The 26295-nt window shown below is 36.3% G+C and overlaps 1 protein-coding gene across 1 annotated transcript in view; it reads right to left on the bottom strand.

Annotated features, from left to right (window-relative positions):
- The window catches only part of NELL2 (neural EGFL like 2), a 334778-nt gene that overhangs the window by 209205 nt on the left and 99278 nt on the right, over positions 1 to 26295 (bottom strand). The window contains exons 4-9 of the mRNA XM_057701965.1: positions 21504 to 21677; positions 21321 to 21417; positions 18970 to 19042; positions 18717 to 18799; positions 17338 to 17466; positions 15749 to 15851 (exon numbers count right to left, since the gene is read on the bottom strand). Coding sequence (XP_057557948.1) covers positions 15749 to 15851; positions 17338 to 17466; positions 18717 to 18799; positions 18970 to 19042; positions 21321 to 21417; positions 21504 to 21677 — 659 coding nt within the window. The remainder of the gene's footprint in view (positions 1 to 15748; positions 15852 to 17337; positions 17467 to 18716; positions 18800 to 18969; positions 19043 to 21320; positions 21418 to 21503; positions 21678 to 26295) is intronic.

The following is a 26295-nucleotide window of genomic DNA, read 5'->3' as shown; positions in this document are numbered from 1 at the left end:
GCTGGAGTGGTGTATAGAAACAGGCAGTCATATTACTGAAGTGTAAATTGGTAAAACCTTTGAGAACAATTCAGCAATCTGTGTCAAAATTCTACAAATGTATAATATTTGACTTATAAATTCCTGTTTTTTTAGATTCGGCCTGATATAATAATTATGGCAATATTTTTACAATAGTAAAACCTGAAAACAAAATGAACATCATGCATTGTTTATCTGGTGGAACATATTTTCTTTTATATATAGAAAAGGTCTCTTTTGATACAGGAGATATATTGACCCAACATTAATACTGCATATATACAAACTCATCATTGTTTTTAGCATAATCTAAAGAGACTATCCCAGTTAAAGGTTTTTAGTTTTCTAATATGTTGTCTGTGATCACTGAATCACTGGGGAATTTTTTTTTTTATCCTCAAAGCATTCAAAATCAGGAAATGGCTTTAACTTGCCCTGAGTGAAAGATTGCAACATTCATGATGAAGTAAAGAATTTAGACTGAGTTCCTAGCCTAGGTCTCAAGAGACTTTGCAAGCCTGGCTTTCTTAGAAATCTGTAACTGCCAGACAAACAACCCTCGGTTAACCGCTAGATTGAAAGAAGACACAGCCACAAAATGTGGAGCTGTCCTAAACCAACCGAGTTAACTCACCAGCTAACTACAGAAGCATGAGCAATCCCTGCCAAGATTAGACTAACCAAAACAAGACTGAAAAAAAGAATTCCCAGGCGCCCAGTCCAAATTTCCAACCTGCCAATCTATTGTTTCAGGCTACTGAATTTTGGGATGTTTTGCTACAAAGCAAAAGCCAACTGATCCACAGGGCTTCCAACCCTCCATCTCAAACAACCACTGTCCATATATATCCTCCACAATCTAACACCTCGCAGAATGCTCCCTTCACTTCCCTGCTCTGACTGAAACTTGGATTTTTCAATGTTTCTTCCTCTAAAACCACGTCATTTCGATTTTTCATTTTCCCACACCACATGTATGCCTGTGACAGGAAGGAAGGGTCACTTTCAAAACACCACTCTTTTATCCTTATGGAAGAATCCATCCTCCTTTGATTTCTATTCCTTCCCCACTACTACCTCTCCTTATTAATATCATCTACCTATGACCGAGTCACCGGAACCTAAAAAACAATCTTTCTCTCAACTTTGTCTTGGGAAACTTCGAAAGGCCTTTGGAAAATTTATTCAACACCTAGAATTTGTTTCCTTGCCTCCTTGTATACAGTGAATTTTATTCCTTCACCACTTAAGCATCCTACTTCCATAGCCATACCCTTGAAATTGTCAATACCAGATTTACTCCACCTCTGAAATACTGCAAATCTTAAACCATGAAACTGCTTTCAGTAATACAAACAAAATAAAAACATAACCACAAAAATGTTTTCTGTGGTATCCATCAAATAATTATCTCAGAAAAGTTACCAGAATCAGACACACATATGACTGAGCTTTTAAAACCATTTAGGAACAGATAATTCTCATGAAATGTAAAAGTCATCTGGAAGCATAAATGAGAGAAAATAACACAAGTAAGTTTTTGGAAAAAACAATGATGGTTTTCCCAGATAATATAACTCATACTAGAAAGCTACAATAATTAAAATACTGTAGAAACAGTACCATAAGAGACAACTAGATTAATAAAAAATAAGAGAAATCTTAGAAACAAACTTAAATACATGTAAATATATAAATATTTAATATAAGATAAAGTGGCATGTTAATGAGTGAACAAAAGAATTATTCAACAAGTGATACTGGAATTATTGGTTAACTTGTTTGGCAAAAAAAAAAAGAATTATTATCTCAGATACATAAAATAAATTCTAGATTGTTTAAACAAAATGAAAAAGGAGGGGACATTCAGAGATTATAAGGTAAATATTTTTATGAATAAAAAGAGGAAAATGTCTTTTTAGCATGACCAGAAGATTCAATTACATAAAATTCTGAAACTTCTTTACGTTGGAAAACACTAAATAGAAGGAGTAACATTATGAAATATCTTTGCAACACATACAGAGATGAGTTTTATTATAAAAAGAACTCTTATGAATCAAGAAGCAAAAATACAAAGAACTGAATTTTAAAATAGACAACGTAGAGGAAAAATTAATTCAAAAAATAAAAATTGCCAGCAAATGCAGGGGAAAATTCAAGAATTCAGATCCTTAGCTTTACTTTTGACCTCTGTTCCAGACTCCAAACTCAAATATGTAACTGCTTTTCTACATTTCCATTTGAATGGCTAATAGCCCTATCAAACAGAACACACCTAAACACTACTCTTCATCTTAGCTACCCTCCCAAATCCGGCTCAATTATCCATCTTCTCATCTTAGGCAATAGCAACTCCATCCTTCTACTTACTCAATCCAAAAACTTTGGAGTCATCCTGACTCTTCTCTTTAACTCATGCCCATATCAAGCCATCAGAGAATCCTGTTAGCTCTACTTTAAAATATATATCACTTCTACTTAATGAAGCTACCATCATCTCTTCTCTGGATAATTGCAAAAAGAGACCTGCCTTGCTTAAAATATGTAACTTGCATCCCATTGCCTTTAGGATAAAAATAAAACTCCTTAATCTGGCCCCTTCTTACCTCTCCAGCTGCATCTCACATTGTGCCCTTGATTCTCTGCACATCAACCACATCAGCCACCTTTCACAATATCTTACCTCCCTACACAGAGCCTTTGTATATTAAATTCTCTCAGCCTGAATATTTCTTCCTTCTCCTCTTTACTAGAATAACGCTATTTGTTTATCAGACCTCAACTCAACATCATTTTCTAAAGGATGCCTTCTCTCATCTCCACGCTAGATGAATTTCACTTACTACAGGTGCTTTATCAACATCTTACTGCTGTGACATTGTACTGTGTACTTGATTATAATATGATGAATGTCTGTCTCTCTAACTTGATTATTAGGTTCATGAGGGCAGAGAAAAATCTTATTTTGTTCACCACTGTATCCCTGGTGTGTAGCAGAGACTAATTCGTAGGAGGTGCTTAATAGCTATTCTTCAAATGAATGAAAATTATAGGAAAGAGACACAGTGGCAAGACAACGATTTCACCTTTATTTCATTCAATTTCCATACGCATAGAAAAACATCCCCCTACTACTATTTCTAGTATTATTTCAAGCTCTCCAGCTCCTAAGCTCATTCCTGGACATAGGGCAAACTCAGCCAGAAGAGTTAATCCAATTGCATTGCACTTTCAGCTGACTGTTTCCCCCAGCTCCAAGTCCTACAGCATTTAGAAATCTTGGTCTGAAGGAACATTAATAGATGAAATAAATCAATGAACAAGTACAATGTTCATCTTGTTCTATACTAGCCCACCCCTTTCCTCCTTCCCAACTAACAAATAAAAGTGACCTTTCTGAGACTCAGGGCCTGAGAAACGTTGGAGGTAAACTATAGGCATAAATACAAATGAGAAATTCTTAACACTGCTTGCTGTGAGATAAACTCATTTGTGATCAGAAAAGTGCAAATTTTTATTGCTTTAAGGACATGATACTTACCCACAAAACAGTGTGAAAAGAATGTGTTACCCACTGCTCTTTTATTCTCTTCCACCAAACATAAAGAATTAGCTTCCCAAATCCAACAATAACAACTCAGGGGGGAAAAAAGTTCCTCTTTCATGTCTTCTTACAAATGATGCTACAATAAACTACAATGACCTAAAACTGGTCGAAAAGGCTTGAATAGGTTAAATAAAAACTGAGAGAATATCCAAGTCCATCTGCACACACTTGGTTTTACACCATGAGGTATGTTTGTGCAGGTTCACCAACTCCTTTAGACCACCATGGAGTAAAATTCTATGGCATGGATTAATCAGAGAATTTTTGCAAAAGAGAAAAGGGAATTTAAGCTGATGGAAAATGCCATGTCCTAAAGTTTTCTAGTACTGGGTTGCTTTCATTAACCTTTCTTACAAGATATACAATAAAAAGACCAAAGACTTCAATGTGTGTGGGACATGAATAGTTGCAAGTTCAATGAAAACAGTTTAATTTAACATTATGACAGCACAATTCATCTCAGCAAAATCACCTGACATAAACTAAAATTAGATACCTTATGAGACTGTAGCAAGCTACTAAAGGCCTAGGAAATCAAACTGATGTGTATTATTCCACCAAAAGTATTTAGAAAAGGACCTCATTTAATGAAAATGCAAAGAAAACTTCAAAAAAAGAAAAAAAAAAGATTTTGGGACTAAGGATGAAGAATTCTCCATGACCACAGACTTTCAAGAATTCCAGTCAATAGTCCAGGTAGGTCTAGATGTTTTCAGTAGATACTTTTAAGTTTTAATTCAAAGCATTTTCCTATTCTTTGCCAAAATTAGATAAAAATCCAACCAGAAGACATTTGCTTTTAAAATTTCTTTTCCTCAACTACCACAATCAACAGTTTCTGTCTCATATAGGAGATATTACAAAGCAATGAAAAGTTCTCTTCCTATAATAGACAAGACACTTCATTTTAGTAATGAATAGTGGAAATTTTATATCTGATCTTTCTCTCCTTTCTTACTGCATATAGAAATGTGTTATAAAATTGTATTTCTTAAGTATTTACATATCATTTTAATATAAGTGCTGTCTCTAGAACACTGTAAGTTTTTCATTTCTCTATTCAAACTGATTTTCTGTTTCCGCTAATGAAATATGTTACACGTCCTATGAGGCAGTATATAAGAAACACTGCATGTGCTCAACTGTAGTGCTGCCACTTTACTAGCTATATTATCCTGGGCAAGTGAAGTAACTTCTCTGAACTTTGGGTTCCTCATCTGTACATTGGAAACCACTGTGAGAAGTAACAGAATGATTTATTGTAAGTTTTCATACTCAGAAAATACTTAATAAATGTCAGCTTAAAATATAAATCCTAAAACATATATACTGAGACCATACTGCATACTTGAGATCCAAGACAGAAAAACAAAGTTCCATTGAGAATCTGAACAGCCAGGAAAGTGCAACCAATAGCTAAATCTTTGCTAATCAAAATGTGTTCCACAGGGACTTCCCTGGTGGCCCAGTGGTTAAGAATCCGCCTGCCAATGCAGGGGACACAGGTTCAATCCCTGGTCCAGGAAGATACCACATGCCTCGGAGCAATTAAGCCCGTGCGCCACAGCTACTAAGCCTGTGCTCTAGAGCTCACGAGCCACAACTACTGTGCCCATATGCTGCAACTACTGAAGCCCGTGCACGCAGAGCCTGTGCTCTACAGCAAGAGAAGCCACCGCAACGAGAAGACCTCGCACCTCAAAGAAGAGTAGCCGCCACTCAACGCAATTAGAGAAAGTCCGCACGCGGCAATGAAGACCCAACACAGCCAAAAAATAAATAAATAAAATAAGCAAATTTTTAAAAATTCTTTTTTAAAAAAAAAAAAAGTATGTTCCACAAAACAGCATCACCCAGGAGCTGGTTAAAAATGCAAACTCTCAGGCCCTACCCAGAACCACAGAATCATAATTTTCATTTTAACCAGATCCCCAGGTGACCCATATTCCCATTAAAATTTGAGAAGCACTGAGCTAAGTGTGTGCTCCTGCATATAGGCCTCACAGCTTGTTGAATGAAAATTCAGGTCTCAGCAAAATTAAGAATGTATGTATCATGGATCACTGGGGTCACTTGCCAATGGTTAAAATCATAAATATTATATCTGAATATGATCTATTATGCTATGCAGACTTAAAATTCTCTTTCCTAAGTTGCTGAGTTTGTTGCATAAGTGTTTGTGATACATGCCTTTACAATCTGAAATAATATTTATAAGTGAGGGCCACTCTAATGTCAGCCAGCCCAGGAATGTTTTTACACCAACCATGTAACTAAAGCATAAAACAAACAATAAGACCAAGATTTGAACACCAAATCCTAAAAATCCAGTGTGGCCCAAAGTCCAGCGACCATACAGCCAGTTCCCCAGTAGAGGCAACCCTCCAGCAACTGCGGTGAAGAGAGTGTAAACAGTAGCTGTTGCAATTTACAAGCAGAATCTAGGCAAACGTTCTAGTATATAATGTGGACGGGATATTCTAGCAGCAGGCCATGGGATGAGAGCAGCCGTTCCGAGGAAGAGATATACGTTTAACATTCCTGAGTTGTATGCAGCTCCATTCTTACCATCACCAACTCCACTAACAACTTTCAATGCAATTTCATGTGATTTCATATGTATTTTTTTTTATCATTAACGAGTTTTAAAGTGGGGGCCAGCTTTTGTATAAAAAGAAATGTGCCTGAATTGTACTCTATCACAAGCATCTCTAGACTGAAAAAGAGAATTCCTTTCTGACCCTGCCTCACACTGAACACCTATATCAATGTGTTTGCTTCATCTAATTTTTAATCTATACTAATTTTACTCGGTCTGTAAATATGTACCAGTGAGCACAGGCCACACACAGTTTTCAAGGCACCCAGTGGGGAGGCCGGTGCAGCACAGTTGTTCTTTTGTCCTTTCTGTTGGGGATGGTGGAAGCTTTACTCTCCAGTGGGCACTATGACGGCCTTTATCATGCAGTGGGTCTTCCTGACACTACTTTCCACGTTATTGCCGAAATCAACTTGTAAGATGCTTTAAATTGCATATATCTTATTTTGCCCTATTCTGACTTCAAAATGCATTTTGTCTGATCTCTCCTGAGAAGAAAATGAGCCCATTTTTAAAACAATTACCTAACAACATGGCAGATAAAGAAGCTGCATTTTCTGCCTAAGGTAAGTGTTTTTTCTCCTCTCTTAAATTGCATCTCATGTGAATGATACCCAGATTATCACTCTTTTTGCTTTGGTATAAATCTGAAATCCTCTCACTTGTTTCAAAGCCTGACACTACTAACAAGGACTAGCCTTCTGATTACCTAACGAGTCCCATTTTTAGTCTCCTAGAACTGTGCTAGATAGTTTGATTTAATTATTATTACAGACAGATTTGCATAAAGCTTTCTTCTGAAGAGTTTTAGGCCATTTAAGCAACGTCATTAGATGGGCAGGGACGTTCTTTTGAGAAATGTAATGGGGCATGAAAAATAATAAAATCCACAAAATACATTTATTCAAGGATCTTAATAATGAAGAGAAATTACAATTCAGGGTAAAGAACTAGAGGCTGAGGACTCTCTATTATCTTAAAATAAAACATGATTAAATAGCACAGCAGAATGCCTCAAAATTAGAGGGCAGTACCCATGTTATGTCTTCTGGAAAACCACTTTCATTTCAGAAAAAAATAAATTCAATATATTCTCATGCCATCTATGGAATTTACCACAGATGCGGAACAGCAATTAATTTTAATACTAATTTCCTATGAGCTCACCAGACAACATTGTTTGTGGTAAAATAAGACAGTTCAGGCTTCCATAGACTGTCTTTCATGGAGGGCTCTCCCATGAATTGATATTACCTTGTCAAGGTTGCTTGGGTAAAAGAAAAATGCTCCAGATACTCTTTTTAAAGATCTCGTGAAACTGAGAGAAAAGTTGTGTTTTCAGTTTCCCCTCAGCACTGCCACCAAGTGCTCCTCACTAGAAGGTAAAAACGCCCAGAGCAAGCTTTTTGTAATTTAGAGGAAGAAAATACTTGCAGAGCAAGAGCTGGCAATATTTAAAAGCACCACAGTCTCTGACCCAGCAATTCCACCTTCAGCAATTTACCATATGGATAAAGCCATATAAAAGTGCACCAAGATTATGCATGAATGACATCCCACAGTATTAATTTTCATAAGAAAAACAACAACAATGAATCGGAAAAAAACCAAAACATCCTTTGAGGGGGAAGAAAAAACACTGTGATAAATTACAGTGGAGTACTACACAGCCATTTTAAAAAGATTGTTGATATGGAAACATCTCCTAGATAAAAGTACAGGAAGATGTATGACATCATTTACTGTACAGGAAAAGCCTACACATGCAGATGTGATTGGATGCATTGAAAATCATCGGGAAAGATACACAAGAACTAGAAGTTCAGGGAATTCCATGGTGAAAAAAAGAGAAAAGAAAAAGAAGTTCAGGGGAGGCAGGAGAAGGGATATTTTCACTTTTTATTTTATATTCTTTTTGGATGGATTCAACGTTTAATGTATGCATGCATTATTTTTAGTTAAAACATTAAAAATGCTGGTTGCCAAGGGGGGGATGGGAGGCATAGATTGGGAGTTTGGGATTAGCAGAGGCAAACCACTATATACACAATGGATAAACAAGGTCCTACTGTACAGCACAGGGAACTATATTCAATATCCTGTGAAAAACCATAATGGAAAAGAATATGGAAAAGAATGTATGTGAAAGTAAATATATATGTAACATTAACACAACATTGTAAATCAACTATACTTGAATAAAATAATTTTTTTAAAATGCTGTAGTAGGATTGGGAAGAAAGAATGACAGAGTCAAACATCTCAGGACCGTGCAGTAGAGGACACAGCAGCAAATCATTGCGGCACTGCCATCATCCTGTAATTCTGCCCTGCCTTTTCCTGGCATGTCAGCTCTGCTACAGGCTGACTAATTAACAATAGATTTTTTATTTTGCTAAAAATCATTAAAATGCATCATGCAGTGTCTCATATAGTCATTAATCTGAAGGCTATATAGTTAATTATTCTTGCTTATTAATATATTGCCAGTTCAGTATTTTTTCCACTGATTTGACATTTATCAGTTTTTATAATGTTTAAAAGATAGCAGTATGCCAAATGCCTGTCTGAAGAGTTCATGAAAAAAATCAGCACAAAATTAATGATAGTGTTCAGGAAGCCTACAGGATTATCTTGATGTAATCTCTCTTTAATGAAACAGCTATTTGTGTTTAGTGAAAATATTCCCTATCGTAAGCTCAATGACCTCGACTAAGTAATACACAAGTGAACTATCTTCTTGCCCATTTTTTCACACACACCTATAGACTTAGAAAAGTGTCTTAATTCTATGATTTATCCAATATTATTTTAAATACTAAATTAAGGTAATTTTGGTGAGAAAAGACAATCCAAACCAAGGCCATGGACATGATTTACAGCAACACCACTAGCACTGCGCTCATTCCATCGTTTGCTGACATGATATTCCTTCATAACCACAGACATTCACGAACCTTTCCAAAAATATTGCATTTGGTATGTAAAACGACACACCTTCCTTTTGATTGTTATTTCTACCTTTTTCATTATTGCATAGATTCCCCACCCCCACCCCCACCCCCACAGTCAACATGAGCATTCTGGTCACGTCGCCCCCCGTGTCTCTATAAAGCCAACTAATTTATAATTGTGTTCATGCGTGAGAACCTCCAATGCATACTGCATATTTTCCATGCTTCCAGAATTACTATAGCAACAGCTAAGTTTACTGGCTATGTTGCTCTAAAATTATTTTCTTTATTAATGTAGTCTATATAAATCATGTGGGTTTTTTTTTGAGAACAAAGAGATTCTTGGTGAGTTATATCCCATTGCTTTTTCTTCCTCTTCCCTATATTCACATGTTTAAAAGTCTCTGAGTCAGTTTCATTACTGTCATTCCTTTTTTGAAAAATCCCCAAATTACTCGAATAACTGTCATTTAATCTCTGTCCCTACTTTGCTAAGCGTTTTAAGTGGCAGGGCTAGAGCCTCCATATTTGCATGCTAACGTAAAAATAAAAGAATCAAACCTTCCAAACTACTATCTCCTGCAAAAAATAAAAAAACAAAAAAACAAAAAAACCAAGAAAAATGATCTCTGGGGAAATGTTTGTATTTTAAAATCTACTCATTTTCTATTATTTAAAATTAAGGAAATTGGTCCATAAATGTATGAAAAAGTGCTCATCAGGGAAATGCAAATTCAAACTACAGTACAATATGATGTACCAACATCATTTATCATAATGCCTAAAATTAAAAAGACCAAAACTGCCAAGTGCGGATGAAATTGTGGAGCAACTGGAATGTTCATTCACCATTGGTGCAGGGCAAACTGGAATAAGTTTCCACGTTGCAAAACAATTTTGCCAGAGTTAAACAGTTTTGCTGTAGAATAAAACAGTTTTACCCTGTGGCCAAACAATTCTAAGGTATATACCCATCAGGCATGCGTAACACCAAAAAAACACGTAAAGAACATTTATAGAAGGACTATGTATAGAGTCAAAAACTGGAAACCACCTAACTCATGCTTCAATAATAGATTGGATTGTGATACATTAACACAAATGGAACATATACAGCAATAAATATGAATAATCAACGTCTACATGCAAAAATATGGATGAATCTCACAAACATGATTTTGAATGAAAGAAGCCAGATATAAAAGAATATATATAAAGCATAATAAATTGGTTCTGCGTGTCAACCTCGGTCAAGACCTACCCAAAATATTGAGAGAGGAATGACCTTAAAGAGAGTAGTACTGTATATCAGAACAGAATTAAAAAAAAAAAATTACCTTGCATTGCAAACTAACTGTTTGATCTTCGAAAAGCAATTTAACCTACCTGGCTTCATTATTTCTATGTAAAATAGGGATAATGAAACTTTACCTCCTCAAAAGCAAATTGCTATTCAGAAGATCTCTAGGACCTGTGCAGCTTTAAGATCTATGACCAAATGAGATAGTTTCACTAGTTTGTATTTTCATCAATAAAAACATAAATGATTCTTTTAATAAAAACAGTAATAATAGCCAACATCGTTCGAAGCACTTTACATATATTACTTATTCAGTCCTCATGCCAACCCTTAGATATAATATCACGGATGAGGAAAACTGAGGCTCTGAGAGGTTACGTAACTTGACCAAAGTTGCACAGCTAACAAGTTTATAAGCAGTAGAGCCAGAATTCAAACCCAGAAACTAACTCTATAACCCACACGCTTAACCACTCAATATGTAAAGACATTATGGTAAGTCCATTTTATCTAAGCTGAGAGGGTCTTTAAGTTTAAAACAACATGACGTATAAACAGTGCAAAACATATTAAAATGTAATCTATATTAAGTAGTAAAACTCAGATTTTTTTCAGGCAAAATAATTATTTTAACTTATTCATATAAATCTGGCCTCTCTGAGAAAACATCAATTAAAATAACTATGGCTAGTAGGCAAGCACCAACCAATTCTGATGATCACATGCACATTTCCTGCATTTGATGCCTTTCTAGAAATGGAGAGGAAATCTGCCTTCCTTGTTGTTTATCAAAACACAGCCTTTTCTGCAAAAGACATTACAGCATTAGTTCAGCTTGCTTCCGATTCCCTATTTTCATGAATCGCCTTTTCTGTGAAGCAGAGCTCTGTTCAAACTTGAATCTACAGTCCATTGAAAGAGAATAAATGAATGCACTGAACACTTTAAAATTTTTTCTAAGTTCAGTGATTTCAGTAACTTTCTATTTCCTAGAACTTTAGTCGATCATTTTCTGATAATTTTTTAAACTGGGTTGAGATTTTATGTAATTTAATTAGTTTGACCTCATCCTCTTTTAGATTTAATGTCACCCAAAATAATTTATACTTTACATTTTCTAGAGCTGTCTTGAATTTGTGACAGTCAGTCTTGCTGTTGGCTACTTGAGAGCCTGTGATTGGAATAAAGGGTATGGTAGTGGTGGCTACTCTGTTTACTTTGTAATTTTACCCCCAATGGCTTTGTATGGTAAGCTTAGTTACCAATCAACAGAAGTAGATGTCTGAGATTAATTACAGCAGATGGTTTTAAAGACGGAAGTAGGCTCACAAAGCACAGCACTTTCAGATAGAATTTCTCCGCGGCATCTAACTAAATGTGCATTCTTGGACAAGTCACGTAATCTCTCTAATTAGGAAGATGGAGACAATGCCTACTTTATACAGTTGTAAAGATCACCTGAGGAGCAAAGTATGTGCCTTCTAACCTGAGGAAGTGATGTGACTTCATTATAGCTGCAGTTATTAATACCTTAATGGTTGGGCATTGGTATACTCCTGCCTTTGGATGTCATCCTGGCTCTGTTTAACCCCACCACAGTGCCTCAATGGTCGTGGCATAAAGGGTTAAGCCCCTCCTCCCAACACTTTGCTTATGTAAATTCAAATAAAGAAAAGTCACAGGCTTGGTTCTCTCCGACTTCTTTCCCAGAACATCAACCTTCTTACTATTCAACAGTTTTTATATTTGGATAAAGGACTAGAGCTGAAGTTACAGAAGGAAAATACAAAGCAGCCTGCAAAACAGGGCTGCTCAGAGTTGCACAAACAACTCTGATGAAACAAGGCTGAAAGCATTAAATATAGAACACCAGAAATGACTGGCCACATGCACTTGTTTTGTTCATTTTAGCCTTGGCAGAGAAACATTCAGCGGTCAGGTTTCATGTTTTACCTTCCAAGGGCTTTAGAAACAATAAATGATTAATCTCTTTAAACAGTTCTCACTAAGGAATATATTCTGTTAATTTTATGTCATTAAAAATTCTATTGAACAAAAGAGTTTCAAAGATCAAATGAGTGCAGTGTGTAAGAGGAAGGCTTATTATGTTTGTGTTTTAAAAAGTAAAACACAGAATTTATATTCCACTGAAATTAAGTTCTCATATAACACTGATACTACTGGGAAAATTAACATAGGAAAATGATACTGTTTCCTTCCCCTCATATGTAACAGTGAAATACACCCCACCCCCCCACACACACTCACAGAACATCATGGATCTGCACTATTGGCTTCTCCCACTTTCAGCACATATAAGAATCTGAACTATCTAAACAAGTCAGCTAATGATTATTAAATTTATTTTAAATATTATTCATCCTTTATAAAATAATTTTTTGCAAAATTTTTCAGAAGCACATTTCCTGAAACATTTCTGGTGACTGTTTTTAAATTTATACATGTGGATATTGTATAATTCCATTTATATGAAATGCCCAGAATAAGCAAATATATAGGAACAGAAAGTAGGTTAGGGCTTCCCTAGTGGTGCAGTGGTTAACAATCTGCGTGCCAATGTAGGGCACATGGGTTCAGGCCCTGGACCAGGAAGATCCCATATGCCATGAAGCAACTAAGCCTGTGTGCCATAACTACCAAGCCTGTGCGCTAGAGCCCATGGGCCACAACTACTGAGCCCACGTGCCACAATTACTGAAGCCCGCGGCACACCTAGAGCCCATGCTCTGCAACCAGAGAAGCCACCGTAATGAGAAGCCCACACACCACAACAAAGAGCAGCCCCTGCTCACCACGACTAGAGAAAGCCCATGCACAGCAACGAAGATCCAACATAGCCAAAAACAAAATAAATAAACAAATAAATTATTAAAAAAAAAAAAGAAAAGAGAGTAGATTAGTGGTTGCTAGGGGCTGGCAGGAGAGGGGAGGAGAGAATCCTTCTTAATGGTTATGGGGTAACTTTCTGGCATAATGAAAATGTTCTGGAATTAGGTAGTATTGCTGGTTGAACAACCTTACAAAAAAAATACTAAAATATACTGAACTGAACACTTTTTTAAAGGGTAAATTACACAGTATACAAATTATACTCAATAAAAAGTTATGTATTTCTCTTTTCTGAATAAATATTCTTATGCATGTGGAGACATTCCAAAATAATCTCTAATAATATTTACCATATGAACTAAATATTTACTTCTCTTAGGAAAAAAAAAAATCTATGGGTGTTTACTGAAAATATCATGCTAGCTCTCGTAAAATGTTGAATTCATCAGAACTAGAAGTTCAAATACTCGAAATACAGCCAAATATGGGACACAAATCCTCTATTTTCCACGGCACCCATATCACTGAATATGACCAGAAAGACAAAGTCACTTAATTCTTATTATTTTTTAACTGTATGAAATGAAAGGCTCGAATGAATTATTCTGGCACTTCTCTGTGATGCTGTGGTCCCCTCACTGATAGCCTACTTGCAGCTTCCACTATTTTCCGTACGAGATACAGTTGATTTCCAATCATTAACACCAATGTCTGCCAGAAGCACTTTGCATTAATGAATCTGAAAATATTTTACCATTTCATTCAGTCTAACTACATGCTTTTTGGGAAGATTTCAAGCATAGTCTGATTTAATAGGCAGCTTGCTGTTGGTTACAGAGATAAATGATAAAATCAGAACTGAAATTCACAATTTCCAACTAATGCATCTATCATGGTGGTCCATTATTTCAATCAGCCTGTTTCTAATAAAATCAACATTAGTTAATGCAAATCTATCATATTCACAGATAACAACGTAGAAGTATCGGTGGAAAGGATAAAAGAAAAGCAAAAAGTATGATTCCTGTTACTGCCTATCATGAATACAGAGTCCTACAGAGGGCCCTTCTTCCTCCTACCTCCAAGCATCTAAGAAGAAAACTACAGAATGTCACCACAAGCTTTTCATTATTATGACAAGTTTAAGGAAGAACTCAGATTATCCCTCACCAAGGAAATGAGCTAGTGACATGTGTGAGAATGACTGCATTCAACCCTTCCTGGTTCGGCCACATCTACTTGACTAGGCTAATACACTCTCATGAAATGGATTGGCTTCAATGTAGAGTCTAACAAAATTAAATATAAATGAGCTCCTGAGGGAATTAAATCAATGGACTACAAAGCGACTTCCTGACTTTTCTCTGATAACTTGTCACTCTCACCAGAAGGGGTATCCTGCACACTGTGTAGGCAAGAGTAAAGTATGGCAATGGTGACAGAGGCCGGTGAGCATCAAAACCCTAGAAAAAGCAGCCATTACTTTTCTCTCCCTCTCCTTCCCTCTCCCTTACCCTCCCCCACTTTCTGTCGTGGGTGTGTGCATGCATGTGTCTCTATGATTATACTGTACTTACAGTACATAGCCCTATATATCCTACGAACTTCATGACACGTTTTCACATGTTACTATTATACATATTTGTATTAACAAATTCATATGTTACCCGGTTTTCATGTTACTATTCCTTGGTACAAAAACAAAAAAGAAAAAAAAAAGCTAAATTTCCAATGTTGCTTTTAACAAGGACTTTAGGCAATTTTTTAAAGTGGAAGTAATAGAGATGCAATGCTTTCCGTTATCAAATAAATGATATAGAACCTATTTGAGGATAGCTACGGATTCAAAGAGCATTTCCAGACATTAGAAGTGAACTGCATATGATGGATGCTGAAAGACAGCTTCCTCATTCAGTGGCATGAGCCTCTTTTTATGAATTAAGACCAGGGCCCTGCCCTGTCCACGCTGGACAATCCTATAGCAAGGTGCACTTCTGTGGTCTGGACTAATGGAGTGTCGTATCATCTGCTGTTGAAGGTCACTTGCATTGATATCATGGATTTTCTTGGTTACCTTGGCTGAGTGTGGACTATTCATAACCTAGTTGGGAGGTATTTGTATCAAGCAGCATTAATGAGAGAAATGCTTTCCACTCAGTTTCTTACATATCTTTGCTGCCACTGTCACTATACAGAAGAGATGCCTCTAAGAAAATTTTTCTTGCTGGAATACAAATATAGCACTTTTAAGTAGAAAAGAACTGTTCAACCAAAATAGAGAAGGTATTCTTCCTATTGCCATCATTTCCAAAAGCTATTTAGCTTACCCAGATTAAACCAATGATGGGTGAATATTCATTAATACAAAGCTTTATTTTCGTCAAAAAAGTATTCATCCTAGAAGTTAGGCTCACATTTGCATTCCTTACAGCACTGGCCATCCACGTATGCAAGAGCCGACTTGAGGGGGCAGTCAGGATTCGGGCAAATCAGAGTTTCACACTGGATGGTTCCATTCTGGGAAGAAAACAGCATTTTAAAGAATTTCCACGTTGCAGCTTGGCAGCTTTCAAATATTTTTCATATGTTTCTTAAGGTTCGAATTCTTCACGTAAAATGTCATAAATACAACTATTCTCTTTGGTTATTATACAGTAAAACCCATAATACAGAGACCCACAGTAACAGAAGTTGGATGATAACACACATGGTGCCTGGCCTCATCTTCCATCCAGCAACTGAGCTAGAATTCTCACCCCCTGTTGTGAACTGGATGAGGATAGGGGTGGAGGGGAGAGCACCCGCTGACAGGGAAACAGCAGGCTGAGGGTCAGCCTGGGGCACTCATGTCTCCCCAGATGACTCAGAAAATGAGCATCAACAAATGAGGAGGTTTCTGGAATAGCTGCTGCCATGCTGGAGACCCCGTCTCAGGATGCAGAAACCTTCCCAAGGATATTTACGTGCGGACAGGTCACCACCGTGAACTGTTGCTGACCGTCATCACAAGAGGTGCCAACCTGCAAAGGGGACCTCAGGGAATTTGATCCTTAGAGGTCACCCAGAACTCCTAGGCTGGTTAGCTGCTTTTCCACTCATTCTATTGACTTTACCATACCACACTTTGTATTTTACTCAATTTGATTTTTGGCACCCATTTAACAATTGGGAAGGTTTTACTGTATTTGTAAAATGCTATAATGTTGATAGGAATATAATATGTTCCTCAATAGAAATCATACAAAGCCCACACACACATATGCACATGGATGGTTATTTCACAGCCATCTTTGACCTTCTTACATCACGATGTTCCCCTATTGAATAAACTGGATGAACTTGGGACAAATTTTCTTAGACCTCTGACTTGTTTCCAGTCAACTAATTTTAACAGATAATTCATATGGAATTTAAAAGTTCAAAACCAAACCCATTGTGAACTTTTCTTTGAAAATGAACTTACATGTTTGAAATAATAATGCATTAAATATTCTAATTAATTCATGAGCAATTAGAGAAATCATTTATTTAAACTCTATAACTTGTATTCCACTGCATTAGTAAACTTTTAAAGATCACTTAAACTCCATTATTTGTTTATACAGCCCAATCTGGTCACAGTATTTCCTGCTGCATTTTATTTAGTTTTATCAAAATTCATTAATAAAAACATGAGGGGAAAATCCCTGGAAAAGTTAAGGCTAACAGGATAGAATCCTTTGGGAACCCCTTTACTGACCCAATTTAAATTGTTAATTTCATGTGTGGCCCAATAAACTTAAAACTTTGTAACATTCTTAAGCCATAATCAACTTTATAGGCTAGAAAGTGTCTTTAATAATGCAACACACAGTTCTTTAGATTTGACTGGGTTCGCTGGCACTTTAGTGTTGTGTCTTGAGGAAATGGGTCTTGAAATTTTCATGATGACATTGTTTTAATAAATTTTGAATGAATGGGGGCATCTGAGTTCACTTGGTCTGAACTCCAGCGGGAGCCATACCAGGCATGTGCAGTTCTTACAGCCGTCTGTCCACGACTCGAATTCTCGGTAGGTGGTTCCCTTCATGGTGCAAGTCCTTTCACAATAGCACTGGTCCAATCTATTCATTCGCTGTTCAGCTCGAGACAGCTGTGGCACAAAGGAAGGGGTTCGTATTGTTCAGCATTCCAGCAACTCAGAAAGGCAAACTACTCCAACAGGCATCTGACTGGTTTTTAGGTGAATAGCCATAATGACGGCTGTGCCCATCATCTATTAGAAATATACTTAAGCCTTTAATTTATTATTTTCATTTTATCCTTTTCCATTATGGTTTATTACAGGATATTGAATATAGTTCCCTGTGCTCTATAGTAGGACCTTGTTGTTTATCCATTCTACATATAATAGCTTGTATCTGCTAATCCCAAACTCCCAATCCATCCCTCCCTCACCCACCTCCCCCTAGGCAACCACAAGTCTGTTCTCTAAGTCTGTGAGTTTTTTCTGTTTCATAGATAAGTTCATTTGTGTTATATTTTAGATTCCACATATAAGTCACATCATATGGTAACTGTCTTTCTCTTTTTGACTTTACTTAGCATGATAATCTCTAGGTCCACCCATGTTGCTGCAAATGACTTAAGCCTTTAATTTAAAATAAAGGATTTTTCCCCTCTTCTTTTTGCAATAAATTTGCCCCCTGCCTTTGGGGGCAAAAAAAAAAAAAAACATGATTTATAAGATGGAAAAGAAGGCTAATTCAAAATAGTATCATATACAACGCAGAGAAGCATTTTCCATTTTTAAAAATGTTTAATTTCATGACTATGTTTGCTCAAGTGCAGACATAAATTTTAGGATTTATATCGGTCAGAAACAAATCATCAATATACAACACAACTTTCAGGTCATCAGTAACTGCTATGTAACACGACAACAGCCTGGTGAAACTACAGGTAAACTTGATACATGCCTAAGACAGCCAATAATCCCACAACCGTAACATAGTGGTAGAAAGCTTTTGTGGGACAATTTGCCTGACATAATTCTAGTGCCCATATTCTCTGCAACGTCCTCTTGCCTCCTTCCTTGCAAAGAAAAACTGAATAATAGTAAATAATAATAAAAGCTAAATTAAACAATAAATCCTATTGTAGTAAGCAGTGTAAAAACCAAGTAATTTGCCTCATTCTTGATTTACTGAATTATTTGTTATACAGATGGCTAGGGTTTGAATATTTATAAACCCCTTTCTTGAGAGGGATTTCGATTCAGTGCTAGTACACAGTAGAGTATAAGAAAAGTTTCAAAGGTGAACAACTGTGGTTATAAAAGGAACTGTAAGGAACTTCAAAGATTTTTGAATTCCCCCCAACTCCATTTCTAAGGAGTTTTACCTTGGCTGATGTTTTGGCTAAAATGTCCTGCAGCTCCATGATTTTCTGCACGAGTCCATGAAAGTCATTGCAAGTTGGACAGGCTAGAATTACAAACACAGCACTGGTCAAGTTATATTTATAAGGAGTTCAATCTGGTTAAGTCTATGCTGACAACTAATGTATGAGAACTCCAATTTCAAACTGACATTCTGGACAAAATTAAGCAAGAAGCATACTTTTCATTACACAGTGCGAGAACTAATGGACTTACTGCGATTAAGATCTGGGCACTGAGCAATAAATCCTTGGGGCATGACAAGTAATTGCACGTCTTGCATTATACCCTGCGTGTGAAAAATTTTGAAAAAGACGTATTACTTTCATCTACCCAAATTATGTTCAACAGTCAAGTTCATGAAGGGAAACATTATAGGATAGACTCACCCAAATCCCTGAATAAAAGCTTTTTGAATACATGGCTTTGACTTCAAACCAAAGGGGGAAAGATCAGGCAAAATAGATGATTACCCACATACTTTCTTATTGATAATATTTTTAAAGCTTTAAGATGACATGTCAAGATATAATTAAGAGGCAATAGTCATGTGTTTGGGGAAGTTATTTTTAGTTCGACACTGAAGAAACGCTTGAAAATGACCTTTAAAAATCAACCTGAAAATCACTTCAGGTTTCAGCAACAGTGAAACTGATACCAATTTTGTTAACTGCAATCATCAAAAAGAAAAGAAGAGAAAAACTAAGTCATAACAGCAATGCTTATTTGAGAGTCTCTCATTTCTCGGTTAGATCTTTCAAAGTTATTTTCTCAACTTAAAAAGGACAAGAGATTTATTAAACAGCTATAGCAAGACTTAGGGATGAGTTCCTGGAGTACAGAAAATTCAGCATAAAATTTTTTTAAATGCCACTGGAAATGACCCATTTTACACAGAAGATCACATCACATGTTTATATGCAAAATTCACATGCATCCTTCGTCATTTAGGTATAATTAGCTTCCCGTTTACAAGGCTCTTAAAGCAATGGCCAAATGGCAGCTCAGAAATGACTCATCAGACACACTCCAGCTGTCCCTTTCATTCACCACCCTGCCCTCTTCTTTCATCATCTTCATACATTTTCTTTAATTAATATTTCAATTTATCCCTTTGAAAAATGCAAACAGAACGTTTAATGACAGAGGTGACAGTACCAACATATTATTAAGACAATTTTGAATCTACCTACAAAGTTTTACCAATCAAATCTTGGCCTATATATCTTCTACATATTTAATCTGATTAATAGCATGGTACAAAAAGAGTATCAGTATGAATGATAAATACCTAAATATACTATATGGCTGGATCTATTGTTTTGCTTGAGGTTTGGATACTGAGGCAACTTGTATACAACAAACTCCTATCACTTGGAAGCAGCAACATGAAAGCAAGGCTTTCATGCACAGTTCTATAGTCTGCACACTGCCCAACTCGAGTGGACACTATGTACAGTCTGCAGTAAAGATTATGACCCCTAGAGTAGCACACACAATTGATGTGTGAAAAAGTTTCTGAGGCCACATCTGGGCTCCATGGGAAAGACTGGCATGATTAAATAAAGGAGAGACATAGCACCCACAGCACAAATTTGCTATCCCTTATGTGGCAAAAGAGCACTGATTTTTCAGGATTCACAAACAGGAGATCAGTTCCCCACGACTGGCTTTGGATAAGTTGCTTAACCTCTCTGAACAGGTTTATGCATATGCAAAAGAGGGAAAAAAGGCCCTGCACCAGGGCCAGCAAGACTAGGATAAGATGGATTAACATATTCAAAGCACCTTGTTTTCAGGTGACAGTTTAAGTTAGCTTTAAAAACACCTTTCTGGGATTACAAACCTTTCTTAGAACACAATTTTCAATTCAGTGGTACCTACTCTATCTAGAAGTCCATGAGTTAGACACATCACTTATTATTCTTTTAACAACCATTTGTCGAGCCTCTTCTGTATGACAGGCAGTGTCAGAACCACTGGGGGGGAAATGACGACACAAAGGGCTTGTAGTCAAGCAATTTTCCGGACTTTATTTCCTCATCCTTAAAATACAGAAAGTTAAATGGAATGTCTTTTAGATCCTGTGATGCAATTCTATGGAGCGTGTCTCTAAATAGACAATAAGAAAAAGACATAAAGTACAACTACTTGAATATTGAAAAGTTTTAATCCTCTTTTATTAACATCCCTATAAAAGTATCATCAAAGGTTATATTTCAAAGGTGGAGAGTTTATTGGCATATTAACATTTTAGATTTTTATTACTTTGAATGCCTAATTTCAAGAATATGTTAACTGCCCTCATTGAGCCTCGTGATCATTTGTGTTATGTCTAAAGTTCAAACTCATTCAGCAAAAAAAGAGAAAATAGTGTTGACCAGCTAAATAAAACACCAGTTAAAAAAAAAAAAACAAAACTAAAACAGAAATAGACACAAATAGAAAAAAAACTATACAAATCAAATTATTTTGCTTTACACCATAAAAAGCAAACTGTACTCCCCCCAACTCACTAGAAAGCATTTATATTTACACTTTATGCTCATACTTTAGTCAAAATATACCTTAAAATATCCGTGTGCATTATTTCTCTGTCCCAGCCAAAATGATGTGCCCAGAGGCAAGTCTGTGGAAGGCTTTTCCACGACCCTTTCATATATTCTGCAAAGAAACATCAGATAAGTAACATGCATTAATTGTCACCTCTTAGACTCTTCCATTTCCTGAACTGAGAACATTTCACTTACTTATTACAGTCGACGTGTAAAATCAAGTGGGAGGCACTGATGGCTAAGGAGAGCTTGTGCCACTTATCGTCAGCCAAAATGTAAGGAAACACTTCCGTGTGAGGGTGGTGGCTGCCAGAGCGGTAGTGCAGTCTGACTTCATTCCGATGGCCGCTGCTCTCCAGTTCCAGGTACCTGCACAGAGAAGAAGAATCACATGGGGTCCACTGAAAATAAAGTTCAAAAATGATGGACATGGTCTTTGTCTCCAAAAGATGGAATAGACATACTTTTCCTATTCCTCCCAGTAAGTACTACTAAACATTATATTATAAAACAAACAATAAGAAGAGTTTGAAAGATGGAGGAAAAAAAAAAAAAAACAGCTAGGGAACTCAGGGCCCTAGTAACAATAGAGTGGTTGGTGTACTGGGTTTTCTTTGTGCCTCATATATCCCAGTCTTGGAGCTGAAGAAGGCAGCAACCTGGAAATATCAATGGATGCAGACCAAAAAACTCCCCGCAAAAGCCTGCTCACTCCAGCTAAAGTACCAGAAAAAGAGAAGCTCAGAAAGACAAAAACTTTTAGAGAACACCCACTGTATTGCAGCCAAGCAGCACAGGAAAAACTGTGACTCCATCCCCAAACATGTCAGCAAAGGCTAAGCGGGGAGCCTAGATTCCCACTCTCTTGAGGCAGAAATGAGGTACCCAACACCTCTGTCAAGGTGGTGTCAGCAAAGGCCAAGTAGAGAGCCAAGACTTTTAACCCTGTTGAGCAGTAATGAGATGACCCATGGCATCAGGGGAGACCACGCAAGCAGGAGCCGAGACCTCCATCCCTAGTAACAAAGCACACTGCTCCCTCACTCTTTGGGGTGATGTCAGAGGAGGCCGTGTGGAGCATTAGAACTTTCACCATCACCCAGCAGTAATGACACCATCCTTACCACAGTATCTGGTAGAGACCATGTGGGGAGTTGGAACTTCCACCTCTACTCAGAAATAAAGAAGTTCTCCTTCAATTGTCAACAGAAGGCCAAGTAGGGAAACTGGACTTGTAGTTCCATCTGAAACTAACAAGATGACAGCCCCTGCCAGAGGAGCATCTGAGAAAGCCATAAAAAACATGGAGTTTAAATGAAATCCAAGTCTCAGAACACTATACAAAAAATATCCATGTTTCAATAAAAAACTACATGCTAGACCAAGAACCAGAAAGAGCTCAAATATAATAAAAAAGATAATTAATAGATTTCAACACCAAGATGAGAAAGATGTTAAAATTATCTGGTAAAGATTTTAAAGAAGCATTGATAAAAATGAGCAATTACAAACATATTTGAACACAACTGAAACAAATGAAAAAAAAAAAAATAGAAAGTCTCAGCAAAGAAACAGAAGGACTAAATAATAAAGAAGAACCAAATGGAAATTTTAAAGCTGAAAAATACAATAACTGAAACAAAAAGCTCAAGATATGGCTAAAAAGTCAAATGGAGGGGACAAAAAAAAAAGAATCAGCTAACTAGAAGATGGAACAAAATTATCCAATCTGAATAGTAGAGAGAAAACAGACTGAAAAAAAAAAAAGAACAGTCTCAGAGACCTGGGACATTATAACAGAAGATCACACATTTTTATAATCAGAGTCCATAAAAGAGGAAAAAGAGAATGAACTTAAAAAGTACTTGAAGAAATAATGGCTGAGAACTTCCCCAAATTTGGTAAGCATAAATTCACAGATTCAAGAATCTGTGCAAACCCCAAACAAGATAAACTCAAAGAAATACAGATCATAATTAAACTTCTGAACACTGAGAATAAAGAAAAAGTATTGAAAGTAGCCAGAAAAAAATTGACACATTATGTATAGGAGAAAAACAATCAGAATGGCAGTGAATTCCCCAGAAGAAACAATGAAAACCAGAAGGAAGTGGCAAAATATTTTTCATGTGATAAAAGAAAAAGCTATCAGCCCAGAATCCTATACCTGGCAAAAATACCCTTCAGAAATGAAGAAGAAATCAAGGCATTCTCAAACTAAGAAAAATCAGGATAATTTGAATCAAGTTTTAAACTTAGATATGTTATGTTTCAAGTACCTAATGAACATTCAAGAGGACAAGTAGGGAGGAGGGATAGATCTACAAGTCTGAGATGGAGAGAGGTCCATTATGGAGAAAGGACTTGGGAGACACAGACATATAGATTGTACTGAAAACCATGAAGGCATAGGGATTACCCAGGGAATTATTATAGATGAAATGACACATTAACATTCTGAGGAAGAACAAGCAAAGGAAACCAAAGGCCAGTGAGAGTAGAGAAGAAAAAAGTGAGAGTGGTGTCCCAAAGGCCTAGTGAAGAAGATGCCTCAGGCAAGAGAGAGTAATCAGCTGTTGCTAAGAGGTCAAGTAAGATGAAGACTTAGCCAGTGGATTTAGCAAAACAGAGGTGTTTGGAGACCCTAAAGCTATTTTAAAACCTCATAGGGAAGAAAGCCTGTTTGATGTATGTTCAAGAAGAAATGGGCAGAGGTAAATAAGAGACAAGTACAGACACTGGGAGAAATGGGACAGTAGCTGCTGAAAGACATGTAGTCAAGGGAGGTTTTCTGTATTTTAGTTGGTAATAAGTATTACACATGTTTATACACTACTAGAAATAATCCTGCAGAAGAAGGAAACTGATCATAATTGAAGGAGAGAAGAAATCATAATAAAGCAGAAACCATAAGAAAAAACATAAACTAACTACATTTTAACTACATAAAAATTAAAAGTTTCTCAATGGAAAAGATACTATAAATAAAATTAAGACAACAAATAACATTCTGTAACACAATATGAAATATATGAATGAATGAATATATATATATGAATATTTCATAAATATATGATAGATATGAAATATAAATCAGAGGATAATGTTCACAATACATGAAAAGCACCCACAAATCAATATGCAAAAGCAACTCAATGGATTCACAAATCAGATTAGCAATAATGAAAATGATTAATAATACCCAGTGTCAATAGGAATGTGGGGAAATGAGCACTCTGATACACTATTTGTGGCAAAATAAATTGACATGGACTTCTTGAAAGGCAGTTTCATAAAACTATCAACACATTAAATGTGCATGTTCTCTAAATCAGCAATCCTAAAGCAAAAATGTACCCTGCAAATTAAAAGCACAAATTAGCAATGATATAAGCAGAAGGTGCTCACTGCAGATTTGACATAGTAAAAATCTGATAAAATACCAGCTATCCATTCACTGGGGAATTACACACCTGTATTCTGGAACACTCTCTGAAAGAATAAGGTTCTGAGGTGAAACAATGCATAGTTAATGATTAAGTAAACTATAAAAAGCTCTCTAGAATCCCATCTAGTTTGGCAAAACTGAGTGCGTGTGTGTGTGTGTGTGTGTGTGTGTGTGTGTGTGTGTAGAGAAAAAAAGATCAAGAAGGATATATGCCAAAATGTTAACAGTAGTTACCTCATGGGAGTACAATACAGGAGAAAGGATGTGAAGAACCCTCTCAAATACTTTTATAATCTTGGATTTTCTTCATTAATTGTGTATTACTTCTTTAATATAATATATACCTACACATATATAGAGTAAAATTCTATTTTAAGATAAAAAATAAACTAAATAGTCAAAAATAGACTAGTCAAGAATATAAATATTATGTAGAATTTATTAAGGATTAAAAAAACACCAACTTGTTTGATCGTTGATCCAGAAAATACCAATCAGATTCCTTTCTATCTTATTACTTGATAACAAGTATTCATTATTTAATCAACTTAACAAGTGAATTCTATAATAATAGAGAGGTGTTTGCATTTAAAAAAATAACATCTGCAAACACATCACCCCATTACAATATACCTTCAGTTCTTTTACCACACGGAGGCAAGAACCCTACCACTGGTGTCGGTCTGGTCTGCTCCTCTAGATATTACTGTCACCTATGTTGAATTTCTAAACTTGAGGCCCTAAAAGTATCCTTAATAGCAAGGAGGCTGACACTATGCTCCACAAACAAGAACAACCTTTCAGAAGTTAAGTGTTTTACCAAAAGTTACATTTTTATCAGCATCATTGGATCAGTTTTTTTTTTTTAATGAAATAGATATGTAATACACAAAAAACATTTAGCGAAGAAAAAATAAATAATGATGTAAAACACTTAGAAGTGTGCCTGGCATGTGGTAAGTATTCAATAAATATTAGCTGTCATTAAAATAAGAGAAATCAGCTTGAAAGGAGTCAACCCATATTTTCAAAACCTGTCACTATTAAGATGTACAAAACCGTATGAAAACGTGAAACTGCAGGAAAATATGACTATAGCATAATTATAAATGTAAAACTATCTGTAATGAACACTGGGCATATTTTAATAAATCTTTTTCTAGTAACAGTTTTTTCATTTTCAGAACTCCATCTGTTCCCCCATTGGGTGGCATCTCAGTCGGAGGCAGGCCCGGTCCCCCCCACCCTCCTACCCCCGCAAGGCTCAGCAGATCGGTGTGATTAAACACTGAGGCCCTAAAGCCTGACCTCCTGGATCACATCCTGGTAGCCCTCTTGGCAGTGCTAAGCTACTTCATCTCTCTGTGCCTCATCTGGTTAGTCAACTATAAAACAAGGATACAAATTGCACTTTGTCTCAGAGGACTTCCGTGAGGATTGGAATGAGCTGATTTAAGAGAGCACTCAGAGCATTACTCAGCACACACAAAACCCGTTAGCTTCTTTTTTATTTCAAAAAAGCAAAGATCAAATCCTCCC

Source organism: Hippopotamus amphibius, chromosome 12, assembly GCF_030028045.1.
Source record: "Hippopotamus amphibius kiboko isolate mHipAmp2 chromosome 12, mHipAmp2.hap2, whole genome shotgun sequence".
Classification (NCBI taxonomy): Eukaryota; Metazoa; Chordata; class Mammalia; order Artiodactyla; family Hippopotamidae; genus Hippopotamus; species Hippopotamus amphibius.
Note: the sequence above shows the minus strand (reverse complement) of the source record. Positions and strands in the feature narration are given on the sequence as shown.